This window comes from Salvia miltiorrhiza, chromosome 1, assembly GCF_028751815.1.
Source record: "Salvia miltiorrhiza cultivar Shanhuang (shh) chromosome 1, IMPLAD_Smil_shh, whole genome shotgun sequence".
Classification (NCBI taxonomy): Eukaryota; Viridiplantae; Streptophyta; class Magnoliopsida; order Lamiales; family Lamiaceae; genus Salvia; species Salvia miltiorrhiza.
Genome location: NC_080387.1, coordinates 69,613,771 through 69,633,251, shown reverse-complemented (window position 1 = coordinate 69,633,251; position 19,481 = coordinate 69,613,771). Strand labels below are relative to the sequence as shown.

Genomic DNA, 19,481 nt, shown 5'->3' with positions numbered 1-19,481 from the left:
AAAAAGAAGTATAATATCACACCAAATTAATGAGACAAAGAATAAGTGACTATAACTTGCCAGCTCGGTATGAAAAAAGAGGAAGAATAGATCCCTCAAAAAAAAAAACACAAATAATATCATTATATGATTGAAGATCGACGGAATCACATCATGAACTGAAAATGTAAATTCATAATCTAACGATATATTTATAATTTTAAAAATCGAAAAAAAGGAAGCATGTGAATGTGAGGTAAATCGAGCGGGGCCCGGCCCGGCAGGCTGAATCCGCCACGTCGCATCGAGTTTTCCTGGGCAGTGAGCAATCGCTGTGGAGGTGACGCGTGTCGAATGATGACGGGCCGACCAAAGCATTGAGTTTGAGGGTTCGGGCCCGCATTGTTTACTTTTGAACTCCCGGCCCGAACCGCCCCACGTGCCGTAACCACATACAAATACGTGGCCTACAACTTTCTGTGCGTTAAACGTCCGCCTTAATGCCGTGTTTGGCTGTTTCCACATTTTTTTTCTCTAATTTTTAACGCATTTTGAAGCTTATACTTATCTACAAGTCTTTATTTACGTAGGTTCTGTAAAATGATCTCGAATCACGATTTTGTTGGACAGATCTTATACAAAATTCAAATATTATAACATGTCATTCAATACGAGTGATTTCAGTCAAGATCATTAGGATAAACATCTTACTAATTGAACTAAATTTTATTATGAAAATATTATTTTCATAAAAGGTGAAATTGAAAAACAAATACTATTTATATAGTGAACACTAAAGTCTCTAGAATTTTCGGAAATGTTCCACAATGAGTTAGTAAGAGTAACTTCAAAATAATATTTATATACCCACAAGTGGTCGGAGTTAGTTGAAAAGATAATTCGACATGTATATAACAATTTAAAACGTCAAATTCAATTCAAACAAATAGTAATTAAAAAATAATACTTCATCTGTCTCACTATAATTGATTTGTATTCTATTTTGGAACGTCCCACTTTAAATGATATGTTTTCCAAAAAAAAACTCTTAAAAAAGTATAAGTTCTATAACTTTTAATCAATTTACATATTCTCCTTAATTTCCGTATCGAAAAAATTTGAGTCATTTATAGTAGGACGAAATGAGTAATCAATATCTATATGCTCCACACATGGAGAATCGTGTCATACAATACTATTCTCTTCGTTCCAATGATCACACAAATTAAGAATAAAATAATATTAAAAAACTAAAAATAAAATATTAAAATTTAAAGTGAATAAAGATATGTATAAAGTGAATAATTAGAAAATATCATCGTAAATGAGTAGGTAATAATTAAACTTGCAAAGAAAAATTGCCATCAAAGAAGAATTAATGGACAAGTACTCACAACCACTAATTCCACCTCCATTTCTAAGCAATATACTAATTACTCTTTCGGTTCTTCCCTCGTCATTTCCCTAAATATCTCCTACTAAGGAATTTTTGTTTTAGGATAATTATGCATAAATATATAAATTAAAAATCAACCTCTAATAATATAGACTTTCAATAATTTTAATTTTTAACACAATTAATCAATATTATTATGACTAAGTAAAGTCATACACTGATAGATTAAACTAAGTTTATTTATTTATTTATCGAGCTTTATTAAACGATACTATTTTTTTAAGCCGAAACTCCAAATAAGATGCGAGGGGGATGATTTGGTTACGGCGGGAGACATATATAAAGGTGCAGATTGCAGAAGGATGATCGAAGAAAAGAAGGCAGCAAAGAACACGAGAATCAGAGCATTTCCAACAGCTGCATTAAATAAAAAGCGATAAAGCGGGTGGGGCACAAAATGAAGGCGGAGGAGGTGATGGACGGCTCCGATATAATGGAGTTGGTTGAGAACGACAAGGTCTTCTCTAACTTTGTTGATCACAAGTTTCAAGAGCTCGACGCCGATTGCGACGGTAAGCTCTCCCTCAACGAGCTCCAGCCCGCCGTCGACGACATCGGCGCCGCCCTTGGCTTGCCCGCCCACGGCGCCTCCCCTGAATCCGACCATATTTACTCCGAGGTAACCCTTTTCGACCTACCTTCTAATCTTTACTCACAAATTATATTGCTTACATTTTTTGAAATTGGACAGTTGAGTTTAAAATGCACAAACTTTTACCATATTATTAATTTTTCCTATAAATACGCGAGCTTTTAATTTGAACGATTTTTCACACAGTTATCAATTTTTTATAAAGGTGAATTCTTGATTTTGAGCACGAACTAAAATTTTTGGTTCAAATACACAAATTTTTAATATATGTAACTTTCTATAAGGTTGTCGATTTTTTGGCGAGTAAATAAATATTAAGGTGGACATTTGAAATATCTACATCGTCGGTCGATGTATTAAACAATATTTTAGTTATAAAGGTTTGTCATTGCAACTAGCCACAATGACATTAATTCTCCGAAAATTGACAACCATGTGAGATTGACTGACTTTGTTAGTTTTGCTGCATTTTTGGGCTCAATTTGTTGTGGGGTCTAAAAATAGTGGATAAAAAGTTTAAATCTTGGAGCCCTATGTAATTTTGTCCGTTGCAGTATCTTAAATTAGTGAATAAAGTTGTAATGGTTAGAGGTTTTTTTTTTTTTTTTTTTTTTTTTTTGTAGAATCTTGAATGGAAATTTTATTTTGTTCATTTTTTTGCAGTCTGCTTGAACAACGCTAGTTTTCCTTGTACCTTACTTTGCTATGTGTTTGTAGTCATGGGATAAAATTACTAATGTGGAAATTTGTGGGTAAAAATGGTTGATTGTATGCATCTTTCATCTCCTTCTGAAACATAAGTAGTAGAGGATTTATGTGAGTATGATAGTCTTCTCGGATTTCAGCCTAACGCGATGAGTGTTACATTGAGTAGCTATGAGTGTTCATAGAGAAGATTGTGCATCTCTTAGCTCCTACTGAATCATTGAAAGAGGAGGATTTGTTCAAGTTGAGCTTCAAGAATTCAAAAAATCATTTAATGGCTTGTTAGTTTAGATGTGGGGGGTTTCTTATTTGAGTTTTTGTGCTTCTTATATTGCTATTGTTCATCTAACTTGCTCGTGAAGCATCTGAATCCGTTGATCTTGCTTATCGATCTAATCCAATGGACGTAGTTTGAATGAGACGTCGACTTCTGTGACTTTATAGGCATTTTCCCTTTTCTTATCTTCATCAATCAGAATCTTTCTCCATCTCCCTTTGTGGTTGAAAATACAGAATCTGTCAATTTTGTTTTGCAATGCTAGTGGAAGTAGAGCATTACATGGCAAGAACTAACGGCGTTAACATGGTCCTTTGCTTTGCTTCAAAGGAAAAAAGAGGAGAAATAATGCAGTGATTTTGATGGGAAATCTTTTCAAATATTACTATATATACCAGATTCTTGACTTTAAGGCTTTGCACGCTCACCCTATCGCCGTCCACAACGACAGGTGTCTCTCCGACATCAACGTTGTAATGAAAAACATCGATCAGATTCGTTCTTAGTTCTCACTCTTAGGATGAGTTGATGTCCTGTTTTTTGTTAATGTGATGGTTTGTGAATAAACGAGAATGTTGTCGATAAGCTCATCCACGCCCCGTTTTTTTGATAACGACTGCAGGTTCTCAACGAATTCACACATGGTAAACAAGAAAAGATAAGCAAGATTCAGTTCAAAGAGGTTCTGTCAGATATTCTACTGGGCATGGCTGCGGGCTTGAAACGGGATCCTGTCGTGATTCTCAGGATCGACGGTGAAGACCTCCACGAGTTCGTCAACGGGCCCACCTTCGAGCCGGAGATCATCTCACTATTCTCCGAGATTGACCTGCCCGGGGGATCACTCAGAGACTACATCATCAAGGCCTTCGAGAAACTCTCAGTTGATCAAGGAGTGCCCCCGGCTACGGATCCTTGGGTAGGGCTCGGACTCTTCTCGACTAATTGTTACCTTTTGATCCTTTCTAGGGCGTCGTCTCTGAAATGCAACGGGATCCCGGCTTTTTTGTAGGTTTTGACCAACATTCTGGAGCCGGCTCTGGAGCGCTCAGGGGATTCCCTAAACGAGACGGTCTCGCAGGAGACGTTCCTAGCTGAGTTCAGACGAGCATCGGAGAATGTAGCTTGCCTTCTGAAGGAGCAACCTGCTATTGTTGCTCACAGTCAGAATACCTTTGATGGGAGTGGCATTAGAAGGCTGTTGTCTAATAAATTTGAGCTGGATAAGGTTAGTCGAAACTCGAAACTGCTATGCTATTCGTCGTTTTTTGTCCGAATTTTGCACGATGCTAACGTGTTTTGTCGTTGCAGGCGTTGGATTCTGTTCTGAAGAGCGTTCCGAGGGATCGCCATGGGAAGATATCGAAGGAATGTCTGAGCGTTGCGCTTGATAATCTGGCTGCCTCGGCCGGCTTGCCTCCGCTCGGCGCTGTTGAGCAGGTATGTACTTATTCAACAAAGTGATGAATTCAAATGAGCACGGTGTATTCATTACTTTGTTGAATGAATTTGTGGTCTAGGGTTCGAATATATAGATGACGAAAATTCTCTCTTTTTGAACTCGTCAATTTTCACAACAAATTCATAATTCATAATCCACTTATTTTATATAATAAATTTATGTTAACAACTTCCTTTATATATATCTATACCTATTATAAACATGAATTTTATATCAATCTTCTTCTTTCTTTGGTCGTGCTTTTTTAATGACCACAAAATTAGATGATGTTTAATTAATTAAATTAAAATTGATTTTTTATATTAAATCTATATGAGTTTTTCATTGTTATGAGTTTTATAATATTATAATTTAAAAAATTATCCAATATTCGATTCAAAAAATAGAAATCTACGCTCCTAAAAAATTATTACTATGTATTAAATTTTCTGTTACGTGCAAATGCACGTCATCTCAACTAGTACATATAAAATTGACATGTTTTTCTCGTATTTTCTTTTAGAGGTGCACTCACACAGGGACGGAGCCAGCGGGGGCTAGAACCCCCTCCCCAGTTTTTTTTTTTTTTTAAATATATATAGATATATGTTTATACCTATTATAAAATAATTTTGTTTTATAAAAGAGTATTTGGTTATTATATTCTCTCATATATATACTTAATTTAAGGATAATTCGTTATTTAAAACTATATAATATATGAAATATTGTTTGTTATTATTACTATTATACTTGTCTTTTAATAAAAAATGCCTAATATGTATGAAATGCTAAAAAAATTATAATGTATTGAAACTAATTTGTAATATATAGAAAATATATAATCTATGAACATGTTGTTTGTTATTATTATTATTATTATGCTTGCCTTTTAATAAAAAATGTCTTAAATATACGGAATGTCCAAAAAAAGTTTTGTGATATATTGAAACTATATAATCTATGAAAATATTGTTCATTATTATTAGTATTATGCTCGTATTTTAATAAAAAAATACCTTAAATATACAGAATGCCCAAAAAAAATTTCTCGGGGGCGTTCAGCCCCCCCGAAATTAATTCTTGGCTCCATCCCTGCACTCACATGCGCTCTCACTCACTATACTTGGTCATAATTTTTTCAATTTATAACTTTTATTTATAACAACTGTTACTTTTATTCATAATGCAAGCAGATGGATAACATAGCGACGGAAGCCCTGAAAATGTTCGATGCCGGGGATGGGAAGGCAGTGAAGGAAGACGAGTTCAAGAAGCTGCTAACCGAGGTTCTCGGGAGCATCATGCTGCAGCTCGAGGGCAATCCCGTCTCGATCTCGATAAACTCGGTCGTCCACGAGCCGTTGGCGTCGTCCTCCACCCTCCTGCAGCCGTCGTCGCCGTGATCCGTGTACATACAACTCAACTGATGGAGACTTGTAAGTTTTGACTGTGAGGGTTGCTAGCTTGCTACTTTCTACTTACTACTTACTATATATATATATATATGCAGTTGCTTAAACAGGATCATTAATTATAAGTTAACTCTTAATTAAGCTCCCTAATTGTCCTACAAGATTCTTTTTTTTTTTCTTGCTTTTGTTGTTAATGTCTGTATTTTTCTGGTATTGAAGAAATAATGATGTCTTTGAGTTTATTTTGTGTACAACAGTTTTCAGGGGTATTGGCATGTGTCGGAAATCGAGATGATTTATATTCGTAAAATTGGGGATTTATTGTTGGAAATAAATCAATAATACAATATTTATTTGAATTTGTAATTTACGCATATGATTCGCTATTACAATTACTACGTTTTTGGTAGACAATTAATGTCGTTTAAGCGGTACATGATGTATTCACTCTTTTTTTCCTATAACTTTTAAAAAGAAACTTGAATTCTATATTTTCATTAATGGAATAAATCTAGAATACAATTCGTCGAATTCGATATGTACAAATATAGCAAAATCTAAACAGGTGCTTAATGAGCTCGTAATTACGGGCCAATGATTATCACATTATTCATTTAGAATAATATTATAATAAAACTATTTAATCAAAATCTTTATATATATATAAAAAGCAAAGTAAATGTCAATAAATTTAATTTGAAGGGTAATTTTGGAATTCAAAAAAATATACCCACTACTCCTAATTATCTAACCAATCCGAAATGTGAAAACCAAATTTATAAACCAACTTTTGATTCCATTTTCTAAAAAAATCGTATCATTATTTTACTTCCTTTTTTTTCTTAATGATATAAATTATTGTTTTTATTTAATTAAAATATAAGTTTTTTTAATCAAATTTTATTTTCAGGGACACTATCTGTAATACCCTGTTTCCTCGAGCTAAGTTTAGAATAATTTTGAACTTAGATTTAAGATGATTCACGCCGGAATGAGAAAAAGAATTTATTTTTAATTCCAACAAAAATGATTTACAAAAACATTTGTAAATTTAGTTATTAAATTTATATGCATTGCATATTTATTTAATTTAGCATTCAAGTATTTTCACGAGATCGATATTTATTTAGCGAACCCTGAAGTATTTATTACAGTCCCGATATTTTATCCTGAAGGATTTTATTAGTTCAATCAACACCGCATCTCACACCATACCCTATGTTCCTAATAGCCACCCTATATCATGATTATTTTTTTCATACATGTCTTTAACCACTCTATATCATGATTATTTTTTTTCATACATGTCTTTATGCAGACAATCAAATCTCCCATATCTTTATCAAATTTCTTTTGCTTTCTTTAGGCTGTCCACTTTCTTTTGCTTCCACTTTCAAATTCCACTACACCTAACAGCCAGCCATATAATCAAACATCAAAACATGAACCCATCCATCCATACAATCTTTGAGTTCTCAAGAAAACAGCAACGCCGATTTCATCAATAGAAGCAATCAAAACCAGTATCATTCATTCACAAAGGTTCTACCTTTTCTTTATACATCTTTCATTTATTCTTTACACAATCCCAAACCATATCAGACTACATACATTTTTCATGAATTCTTTGCAGATACACAACAAATAGAAACAGACTCCATTCCACACCTACAAGGTTATTTCTATGACTCGAGCACTTCTTTTGAAACAGAAACTCAAGTTAGAACCCATAACACATACACTGATTCCATTATATATAAATTTGCATATGACAACAAGACCCAAACTCAATGATGTTTATTTATCGTCTGTGCATATACATACATACATGAAGCATGTTTTCTAAATAGAAAAGAATAGATTTGTTTTATATTGGAAGCATCAATGTATTTGAAGGAATAAAAGTCGAGTTTTGAGGATTTGTTGAGGTCAGGACGGCGGCGGCCTGAGAGTCGCCGGCTGTCGGGAACAGGGAATGGGCTGGGGCTGGTCGGAGCTGGTCTAGGTAGAGGTTAGGGCTCCGGATGCTGCTCGTCGGCGGGAGTCACAGAGAGATTTACCTTGCTGTGGTGTAGAGTCGAGAGGTAGAGGGAGGCTAGGGCTCGGCGGCGGCTCCACCGCTGTTGTCCGGCCGAGGATGGAGCATGAGAGATGAGGGTGGTAGCTGGTCTGGGTGGAGGCCAGGGCGCGGCAGCCTTGCTGTTGCTGTCGCTCGGCCACGGTCGGAGGGAGAGGAGAGTCGGAGTCGGCGGACGGCGGTGGTTAACTCCCGCTGCTATCAGCCGGAGTAAGAGTAAGATCTGTGAACAGGGGGCTGGGTCGACGGCGGCAGTGGCTTCTCGCTGCTATCGCCGGAGTTCCAGAGGGAGGATCGGTCGAGAGAGGTCAGAGAGAGAGCTGGTGGCGGCGGCTTGTAGCTGCTGCTCCTCCGGCGAGCTACACTGCGGCGGCGGATTCTGAGAGATGGACGGTGGGTTTGGCGTGGAGAGAGAGAATGAGATCTTAAGCGTGAGTGTGTGTGCGTGTGTTGCGGCTGATGGGGGGGAAGAAGAAGGGAAGGGTGATGGGCTTTGAGTGTTGGGCTTAAGAGAAAGGGTTTGGGTTTTGGGCTCTTTTTGTTTTGGGCCGATTTTAATTGTATTAAATTTCAGTTTGGGCTTCTGATTATATTAAATCATGGGCTGCCCAATTATTGATTTAATTGGATTGTGCATATTTGTTTTAAAGAGCTACACTATTTTAATTAATTAGACTTCTTTGAGTTTGATTAATTATTTTCAAATATTAGTTTTCATAATAATATCATATTATTATTATGTGCATATTTTAAGTAAGTACTTATTATATGTTTTAAGCATGACATGAAATTTCATTTGCATTATGCAATAGAAAGTTTTATGATTTAATTGGATTTATTTATAAATTCAATTATTATAAGAAAATCGAGTAAGGATATTGTTGGTGTCCTTAGCTCAAGAATTAGCTTTCAATTTTTATTATTAAATTTGAAAACCCGGCGTGATGAATCAAGTATGTTTAGTACATCCACTAAGACTTTAAGTTAGCTTCACGAGACCTATTAAAAATAGAATTTCTTGTAGGCTTTATGAACCAAGGGGATTAGCGCTGCTTTCCCAAGACGAGTTTATGTGATTATGATCTTCAGGCTTTGCCTATCCAGGTGGGCATTACTTTTACTATACGTATATAGAGATCCCCTGCGTGTCGTAGGCCTCTTATACGAATATATGCATGAGATGATTTTAACTGTTAATTTCATATTATTATTATGCCCAAATGATAAATGACTTTTATGAAATGATATGAAATGTTTATGAAATGAAATGAAATGTTTATGAAATGATTGACTGCCAAAAATGTTTATGTTTTACGTATGTATCCTATCTGTGTTGGTTCGCCAACTTTAAAGGAAATCCAATTGGGATCCTATGCTAGACAAAGGTCGCTAGCTAGGGTTAACGTGTACACTTATGGAGACCGCGAGTCGCTTGCGACCGGTCTTGGCGCCCGTGGTAAGGAGGCCTCCTTCCCGGCGCGTGACAGAAAGGAACAGATATGGATCATATGAAGGAAAATGATCGGCCGATCGACTTTATGAAAATGAAAGAAATATTTTAGTAAGCACATGTCATTTAAGAAAACCCATGTGTGTTACTGTTATGGCAGTTCAATTTATATATGTATGCATGAATGTATTTTCGGCTATGTCCACTGAGTATTTTTATACTCAGCCCTGCATGTATTTCTAAATGTGCAGGTTGAGCAACTGATGGAATGGAATGATGTTGAGCGGGTGTTCCTTTGACATTTCAAGAAATGTAACCTTGAGTATACATCTTCATATGTATATCTCACACGTTTTCCGCTGCAAAACACTTTGATTAGGATAGCTCTATGTTATGAAGTTGTGATACGTGTTATTGGGTAACCCACCTTAATCAGTTCTCATTTATGTGTATGTTTTATAATTATCCAAATAATCATATATGATCCTAGCATTTTATCTATGAGTGACATTTCCATATACTTTATTGTTAAGTAATTGTCCATTTTCATTTCTTATTGTTCACCCCAAGTCATAACCCCGGTTAACCCGTCATTGGGAAAGTGGGCTGTGACAGAGTGGTATCAGAGCGGTTCGTTCGCTCTGACCCTAGAAACCTTATTCTAAAGAGTCGAGTCTAGTTTGATTCTTTAGACTTACATGGGTTCATATGGCACCGCTCAACACTCCATTGCATCGTGCTCAATCAAGGAAAGAAGGTAACTGCAGTTTCAACGTTTTAAAGATGTTAATGTTCTAAAATGCTTCATGAATATGTTTATGTGAAGAGCATGTTATGATGGAATGTTGAATGTTTTGCCTTTCATGGCATATTTTTGCAGTCTATGATGTTATGATCAGATGAATGATAGAAAAGTGACATATGTTTTCCCAGAGAACATAGATTGTTATAAGTTGCATGATCACAATTTTAAAAGAACATAGACTACTAGATTAGTAGTATATCTCTACAATCTAGATTCTTAAGGTGATGATGTAGAAGAATGAAAGAGAACTTAGAGCGTTTCAGCTCCCTTAAGAAAATGATGGTTCTTTTGAACTACAAAGAGGATTGAAAAGATATGTACGAGGTAAAGGAAAAGCACAGAATGACGATACGCGACGAATTCAAGGTAAATGTTGCATCAAAGGTTGAACCATAGTCTCTACGTTCAAATGTTCAAGTGCGACGGAATATCAAATCGACTTTTGCTACAAGATAGATTTTATGAATAGTGTGTTTTGCCTGTGTACGTATGTCTGTGTGTATATGTCTTAAGAGAGGTTTGGGGTTTGAGATCAATAGGATAGGGAACCTTAAGATAAGTTTAGTTGTCATAATGAACTTATGTTTTGTTATGTATAGTATGTTCATGGCTCTCCAAGTTCGGGACGATGTTTCCCGTGTGACTGGGAGGTGATGATGTTGGACCTGGCCAGTCCACATGATCCAAATCTCAGTAGACGTCTTTTGGGTTGAAAACCCATGTGTTTCAACTTTCGGTTGAAAAGCCAGATGGGTTCTTACTCGAGGTCGTTTTGTTCGACCTAGTAGTTAATCATTTCATACCCTCTGGTCATTCTTTTGATTCTCTTGAACAATTTCTACAACACCTTGCTTTGATGTTGTGTTGAGTTTGAGCTTTGCAACTCGTGAGTTGTCATAATAGATTCCCTTGTTTGATAAGACCAAGAAATGTTAGTCTACCGATGTAGTATACTACCCAAATTATGGCTTCGTATAATTGTGTCTCATTGTAATTAGTTGAGATTAGTCTTTGTCCTGTTAGTGATATCGACCACTCATTACGATAAAAATTCAAAGTTTAAGCTAAGACCGTAATATAGTGTTCGAGTACGAGGACTTAAGTTAATTGGTCTATGATAGTTTTAAGATAGATTCATAGGAAAGTGTTGTACATGTGTAGGTAACAAGAAATGGGTTGATGGCCATTTTGGTCTTTGGAAAATAGGATACTCCGTAGATGAGCCCTAGGAATGAGGTAGGAGCAATGAACCGCCGCAAAAGAACGAGGGAACTTATTCTCAAGTAAATCTCGTGTATATAATTTAGAATTGGGAATCCAATTGATATGAGGAGAGACCCGAATCTATTCTAGATCGGAAAGTTAAAGTACTAAGGAATAAGTCGATACCTTTAGTAATAGTTCTTTGGAAGTACCATGATCAAGAAGAGGCGACGTGAGAACTCGAGTTTAGCATGAAGGAGAAATACCCAGAATTATTTCCTGTGGTACAAATTTCGGAACGAAATTTCTTTTAAGGGGGATAGTATATCATACCCCGACTTTTAATCCCTGATTAAGGGCTTTATTATTAATAATTAGGGTTCGGCATCCATTTATAATAAAAACTGGTTTGATTATCTGATGTGATTTAATCATTATATATGTGTTTTAATGTGCTTAGTTAAAGGAAAATTTTTATAAATGTGGTGCATAAGTTTTAATTGGTGAGTTAAGTGTATTTATATGAGCCACATGAATTTTAAATTATGCATGAAGTCATGAATTTTATCTAAATTTGATAGTACATGTAACACCCCGTACTTTTACCTATGTTGTGAGATAGTGTCTTAACACTATTGAGAATACTGAGATGTCAGAGAGATTGACTGTCCTATTAAGAAAATAGGAATAATGAGTTGGAAATAGAGTCGAGAAACAAAGAGTGAAAAACCTTGATAAAAAAAAAAAAAAAAATCGGTCGGAGAGACGTCTAGTTTGTCTGTGTTTGCCGACTGCTTTGACGTGATATTATGTGAAATTACGTGACTGATTGATTATGTGAGTTTTGTTACGTATGTCATTGTGAGCAAGTTATTATGATTTTTATTTGATAACCTTAGCACTTGGAATTTTAATTAAGTTTTCAAAGCAAGTGCAATTTATTTTTACCGAGAAATCAAAGAATGTCGGTTTATGAAAATTTTTCCAAACAAAATATTTTCAAATTATTTTTCCTATGATGAGGAATATTATAATTGAGTGAGTGCACTAATATTAGTGCCATATTTATATTGGTCACAATAGTTTTGTGTTATAGCATTGCATTAATTAGTAATTAGTCTTTTATGATTTTGTTAATGTAGCTTAATACATGATTTATTCTAGACTACACAACCTTACACACACATGATTATTTTAATCTAATAAGCATGTGATTAATTTCCTTAGCCTTACTTGAAGTGGACGTGTGGTATGAAGATGAAGGGAAGGGATTAGTGTATAGGGGGGGGGGGACAAGTATTAAATGGTGAATAGTGTTTGGTCTCCAATCATCCTTCCTAAGCAAGACAAATTCACTTCATTTCCCTCATTTTCTTCACCATTCGGCCACTCTCAATTTCTCTCCCTCTCTTCCGATTTTGCTCCAAAAGATCACCATAGATGAATCACCAAAGCTTCCAAGTTCACATCAAGATCAATTCCTCCACCAAATCAACATAAACACCTTTCAATTCTTGAAGATTTCAAGAGGACCGTGGGGTTTGGTTTGAAGAGTGAGAAAGGAAAACTTTGATTTTTGTTTAATCTTGGGTAAGTGATTCTTATTTTTATAGATCTAGATTGTATGATGTTATATGTGAGTATATGATCATGATTGAGCAAGAAAATCACCCAACTTATTTCTATGAAATTTTCGAAAATTAGGGGCTTGAAACCCTACGAAAAATTGTTGTTTGTTTTCTTGAATTGGCTTGAGTTATATGATGATTGATGATTATTGAGTTAATATATATGAATATCTTGATGATTAGCCATGAGATATAGATTTTTCTATTAGGTTAGTTTACCTAAAATTGGGATGTTGAGATCCTATGGATCAATTGATGTATTGATGATGGATTTGAGTTTATGAGATGATTCAGATGATTAATGATGGATGAGATTGAAGCTTGAGGTTGAGAGGTGAAAAATGAAAAGTGTTAGTTTGAGGAAGAAGATGACATACATGTGTATCTATATGTGATCTTGTTTTATGATGTTGATTTGTGCTAATTGGTAACCTAGGATGTTAGATCTATGATTTGATCAATAGGTTATACATGATTAGTGATATTTTCAAAAGAGTTTAGTTTAATAAAAATTAGGACTTTTTGCCTATGTGTTATTAAAGTGATTTTGGCTTAAGATATATGTATTTGAGCATGATATTAGTGTATAATTATGTTTGAGTAAGTATTTTGTTGGCTAAGAAAATTTTTGACTTAGTTTAGTTTATATGAGTTTTTGAGTTTTCATATTTTGAGAAGTCGATGATTGATAAAATGAGGTTTAATTGTTTTATGACCATTATGTGAAAGTTTGTCATGTTTTATTAAGAGTTTTATGATGATACATGAAGTTTCATTAGAGTTTAGTACATGATAAAAGGGAATCTATATGTGTATAATGATTTATATGATGAATGAGATCATGTTTGAATAATTGAGTAATTTTGTGCATGAAAATGAAAAGAGAATTTTAATGATGCGTTCATTGAAACGTTTTACTAAGAGATTTGAGGTTATGATGTAAGAAGAGAGTCAAGATTTGAGTATGATGAGCATTATATTGTGCTTGAATGTTTGTGAGTGTTATATGTGTTTAAAATGAGCTTTAATGAGTTTCCTTGAAGGAATGTTGAGTTGAGTATTTTAAGAGTTTGAGATGAGATTTTGGTGAATTTCGTAGGCCTACTGACCTACTGTGATCGACGGTTTTTCAATGTCAAAAAGCTTTGAAATTTTAATACCAAGTCTCTACATGAGTCTTGAGAACATCGGTAAAATTTCAAGTCATTTGGACTTCGTCTATTATTTTTATAAAATACAAAACTGAAACTGCACATTACTACCGAGAGTTTCAGAGAGCAGGGAAAGAGTCATTCATTTCAGTAGCTTCCTGTGTGATCTAGCTTTCCAAAATTTTATGGTATTAACCTTATTGTGTTAGCTAGATATACACAAAATGTGAGCCCAATTTGACAACATTTACTATTTTTCAAAAATCCAAGTTTTCGATTGCTCAAAACTGCCAAATATGGTAGACTGTAGTAAAACAGTTATATCTCCTACAATACTTGGAGTTTTTGACTCTACTTTTTTTTATATATATATGAAAATAGACTCGAAGACCTTTCTTTTGGTATGAGTCTAGAGTCCAGGAGGTGTCGGAGTAAGAACAGGTTAGATTTTGAAGTTGAGTCAGTGTAAAAACAGAGCATGTTTTGATAATGTTTGATTGTGTTTTCTTATGTGCCTTATGTGATTGTGTTGTCTATGTGTTGAATGAGATTAGACGAGCCTTATATGAGAGATAAATCGAGACTTAGTACCATGATTTTCTTGAAACCTATCCTTGAACTTAAGGATTTGAGATGAGTGGAGAGTTTATATAGAGATGAGTAAAGAGATAGAATATGAGATAGAGCATGAGTTAAGGCTTTATGAGTATGGATTTTAAAAGGATTAAAATGTTTTAAATCAATTCCTTTTTAATGGAGTTTAAAATGCTTATTTAAGTCATTTATAAATGAATAATGAGAAATGCGTAAAGAAGTTCGTAAATGAATCGCGGCATGAGATTTTCAAATTCCCTAGTAAACTAGGGAGATATTATGAAGGAACAAACAATGAACGAGACTCTCACCACCGAGTCACTACAACAAATTGGAGAAGGAAAAAGTTCACGCGCAAACAAGATATGTACACCACGTCAAAATGGAGGTAAAGAAAAAGGAAATGGAAGGAAAGCACTAGAACTAAACTTAAGGTATAACCCAACCCCAAGGCTAGTAGGCTCAAGTTAAGAGAGTGAATGCTTTGGCTAAAGTGCCAGAAGCTACAGCAAGAATAAAGTTGGAATGCCACCACAATAGAAACTTAGAAACCCCCATTAAATAATCATTTGGAAATGAGAAAATGAGTTTACATGGCAGAAGGAGTGCCATTAATCTTTAAGTGAAAGTTACCAAGATGATGAGAAAAGTTTGATATTAGAATTCCCTAGTCAAATCTGAGAAGGTGACTTAGGACGAAGGAAACAATTAAGGTAGTTCACCACTTTACTAAGATGAAGTGGGTGAAAGAATGTTGTTAGGTCCTGAACTGGTCCAACAGATGATTGAAAAAGTCGACCATATCAAGCAAAGAATCAAAGAAACTCAAGATAGACAAAAGTCTTACGCCGATAAACGCCAATCGGAATTAGAATTTAATGTTGGGAATCGAATTTTCCTCAAAATCTCTCCCTCAAAGGGAGTTATACGTTTTGGAAAGAGGAGCAAGTTACGACCCCGTTATATAGGACCTTTTGAGATCCTAGATAAGTTAGGTCTTTGTAGCCTATAAGTTGGCTCTGCCACCAAGCATTGTGGATGTATACAATACGTATAGCACCTCGCAATTAAGAAAGCATGTGATTAAGCAAGATAAAGTAGTCATAGCCAGGACCTAAGTTGTGATAAGAAATCAGTCCAGATACTTGATCGCAAGATTCAAGTTTTACGAGGCAATAATATTGTTCTCGTCATTTAGTGGAACCATCACAGGATGGAAAAGGCCACAAAAGAGATGAATGAAACGAATGACTAGTATCACAAGATAGAATACCAGATATGCAATTCCGAGGACGGAATTTTTATAAGAAGGGAGGAATGTAATACCCTGTTTCCTCGAGCTAAGTTTAGAATAATTTTGAACTTAGATTTAAGATGATTCACGCCGGAATGAGAAAAAGAATTTATTTTTAATTCCAACAAAAATGATTTACAAAAACATTTGTAAATTTAGTTATTAAATTTATATGCATTGCATATTTATTTAATTTAGCATTCAAGTATTTTCACGAGATCGATATTTATTTAGCGAACCCTGAAGTATTTATTACAGTCCCGATATTTTATCCTGAAGGATTTTATTAGTTCAATCAACACCGCATCTCACACCATACCCTATGTTCCTAATAGCCACCCTATATCATGATTATTTTTTTCATACATGTCTTTAACCACTCTATATCATGATTATTTTTTTTCATACATGTCTTTATGCAGACAATCAAATCTCCCATATCTTTATCAAATTTCTTTTGCTTTCTTTAGGCTGTCCACTTTCTTTTGCTTCCACTTTCAAATTCCACTACACCTAACAGCCAGCCATATAATCAAACATCAAAACATGAACCCATCCATCCATACAATCTTTGAGTTCTCAAGAAAACAGCAACGCCGATTTCATCAATAGAAGCAATCAAAACCAGTATCATTCATTCACAAAGGTTCTACCTTTTCTTTATACATCTTTCATTTATTCTTTACACAATCCCAAACCATATCAGACTACATACATTTTTCATGAATTCTTTGCAGATACACAACAAATAGAAACAGACTCCATTCCACACCTACAAGGTTATTTCTATGACTCGAGCACTTCTTTTGAAACAGAAACTCAAGTTAGAACCCATAACACATACACTGATTCCATTATATATAAATTTGCATATGACAACAAGACCCAAACTCAATGATGTTTATTTATCGTCTGTGCATATACATACATACATGAAGCATGTTTTCTAAATAGAAAAGAATAGATTTGTTTTATATTGGAAGCATCAATGTATTTGAAGGAATAAAAGTCGAGTTTTGAGGATTTGTTGAGGTCAGGACGGCGGCGGCCTGAGAGTCGCCGGCTGTCGGGAACAGGGAATGGGCTGGGGCTGGTCGGAGCTGGTCTAGGTAGAGGTTAGGGCTCCGGATGCTGCTCGTCGGCGGGAGTCACAGAGAGATTTACCTTGCTGTGGTGTAGAGTCGAGAGGTAGAGGGAGGCTAGGGCTCGGCGGCGGCTCCACCGCTGTTGTCCGGCCGAGGATGGAGCATGAGAGATGAGGGTGGTAGCTGGTCTGGGTGGAGGCCAGGGCGCGGCAGCCTTGCTGTTGCTGTCGCTCGGCCACGGTCGGAGGGAGAGGAGAGTCGGAGTCGGCGGACGGCGGTGGTTAACTCCCGCTGCTATCAGCCGGAGTAAGAGTAAGATCTGTGAACAGGGGGCTGGGTCGACGGCGGCAGTGGCTTCTCGCTGCTATCGCCGGAGTTCCAGAGGGAGGATCGGTCGAGAGAGGTCAGAGAGAGAGCTGGTGGCGGCGGCTTGTAGCTGCTGCTCCTCCGGCGAGCTACACTGCGGCGGCGGATTCTGAGAGATGGACGGTGGGTTTGGCGTGGAGAGAGAGAATGAGATCTTAAGCGTGAGTGTGTGTGCGTGTGTTGCGGCTGATGGGGGGGAAGAAGAAGGGAAGGGTGATGGGCTTTGAGTGTTGGGCTTAAGAGAAAGGGTTTGGGTTTTGGGCTCTTTTTGTTTTGGGCCGATTTTAATTGTATTAAATTTCAGTTTGGGCTTCTGATTATATTAAATCATGGGCTGCCCAATTATTGATTTAATTGGATTGTGCATATTTGTTTTAAAGAGCTACACTATTTTAATTAATTAGACTTCTTTGAGTTTGATTAATTATTTTCAAATATTAGTTTTCATAATAATATCATATTATTATTATGTGCATATTTTAAGTAAGTACTTATTATATGTTTTAAGCATGACATGAAATTTCATTTGCATTATGCAATAGAAAGTTTTATGATTTAATTGGATTTATTTATAAATTCAATTATTATAAGAAAATCGAGTAAGGATATTGTTGGTGTCCTTAGCTCAAGAATTAGCTTTCAATTTTTATTATTAAATTTGAAAACCCGGCGTGATGAATCAAGTATGTTTAGTACATCCACTAAGACTTTAAGTTAGCTTCACGAGACCTATTAAGAATAGAATTTCTTGTAGGCTTTATGAACCAAGGGGATTAGCGCTGCTTTCCCAAGACGAGTTTATGTGATTATGATCTTCAGGCTTTGCCTATCCAGGTGGGCATTACTTTTACTATACGTATATAGAGATCCCCTGCGTGTCGTAGGCCTCTTATACGAATATATGCATGAGATGATTTTAACTGTTAATTTCATATTATTATTATGCCCAAATGATAAATGACTTTTATGAAATGATATGAAATGTTTATGAAATGAAATGAAATGTTTATGAAATGATTGTACTGCCAAAAATGTTTATGTTTTACGTATGTATCCTATCTGTGTTGGTTCGCCAACTTTAAAGGAAATCCAATTGGGATCCTATGCTAGACAAAGGTCGCTAGCTAGGGTTAACGTGTACACTTATGGAGACCGCGAGTCGCTTGCGACCGGTCTTGGCGCCCGTGGTAAGGAGGCCTCCTTCCCGGCGCGTGACAGAAAGGAACAGATATGGATCATATGAAGGAAAATGATCGGCCGATCGACTTTATGAAAATGAAAGAAATATTTTAGTAAGCACATGTCATTTAAGAAAACCCATGTGTGTTACTGTTATGGCAGTTCAATTTATATATGTATGCATGAATGTATTTTCGGCTATGTCCACTGAGTATTTTTATACTCAGCCCTGCATGTATTTCTAAATGTGCAGGTTGAGCAACTGATGGAATGGAATGATGTTGAGCGGGTGTTCCTTTGACATTTCAAGAAATGTAACCTTGAGTATACATCTTCATATGTATATCTCACACGTTTTCCGCTGCAAAACACTTTGATTAGGATAGCTCTATGTTATGAAGTTGTGATACGTGTTATTGGGTAACCCACCTTAATCAGTTCTCATTTATGTGTATGTTTTATAATTATCCAAATAATCATATATGATCCTAGCATTTTATCTATGAGTGACATTTCCATATACTTTATTGTTAAGTAATTGTCCATTTTCATTTCTTATTGTTCACCCCAAGTCATAACCCCGGTTAACCCGTCATTGGGAAAGTGGGCTGTGACAGAGTGGTATCAGAGCGGTTCGTTCGCTCTGACCCTAGAAACCTTATTCTAAAGAGTCGAGTCTAGTTTGATTCTTTAGACTTACATGGGTTCATATGGCACCGCTCAACACTCCATTGCATCGTGCTCAATCAAGGAAAGAAGGTAACTGCAGTTTCAACGTTTTAAA

At 35.8% G+C, this 19,481-nt stretch overlaps 2 protein-coding genes and 2 long non-coding RNA genes across 4 annotated transcripts in view; all 4 read left to right on the top strand.

The window, feature by feature from the left end:
* Positions 1 to 1,299: 1,299 nt before the first annotated feature.
* Positions 1,300 to 6,107, top strand: LOC131005526 (uncharacterized). The gene is made up of 5 exons (XM_057932541.1): positions 1,300 to 2,054; positions 3,632 to 3,928; positions 4,022 to 4,237; positions 4,321 to 4,449; positions 5,647 to 6,107. Exons 1-5 carry the CDS (start codon positions 1,833 to 1,835, stop codon positions 5,854 to 5,856), a joined length of 1,074 nt encoding a protein of 357 aa, XP_057788524.1. The 5' UTR covers positions 1,300 to 1,832; the 3' UTR covers positions 5,857 to 6,107.
* The window catches only part of LOC131005525 (COBRA-like protein 1), a 28,818-nt gene continuing 15,091 nt past the window's right edge, over positions 5,755 to 19,481 (top strand). The window contains exon 1 of the mRNA XM_057932540.1: positions 5,755 to 5,889. Coding sequence (XP_057788523.1) covers positions 5,880 to 5,889 — 10 coding nt within the window. The 5' untranslated portion in view covers positions 5,755 to 5,879. The remainder of the gene's footprint in view (positions 5,890 to 19,481) is intronic.
* LOC131005529 (uncharacterized) lies at positions 8,931 to 9,832 on the top strand. Its single transcript, XR_009095281.1, has 2 exons — positions 8,931 to 9,046; positions 9,644 to 9,832. It is a non-coding gene; the product is annotated as an uncharacterized LOC131005529 (long non-coding RNA).
* Positions 18,136 to 19,139, top strand: LOC131005528 (uncharacterized). The gene is made up of 2 exons (XR_009095280.1): positions 18,136 to 18,352; positions 18,951 to 19,139. It is a non-coding gene; the product is annotated as an uncharacterized LOC131005528 (long non-coding RNA).

Bases quoted from the DNA above. Each gene is read 5' to 3' on its own strand.
- LOC131005526 (XM_057932541.1), top strand. From the start codon at position 1,833: ATGAAGGCGGAGGAGGTGATGGACGGCTCCGATATAATGGAGTTGGTT. The intron at 3,929-4,021 runs GTAGGGCTCGGA...GCTTTTTTGTAG, and splicing joins CCCCGGCTACGGATCCTTGG to GTTTTGACCAACATTCTGGA. The intron at 4,450-5,646 runs GTATGTACTTAT...TAATGCAAGCAG, and splicing joins CGCTCGGCGCTGTTGAGCAG to ATGGATAACATAGCGACGGA.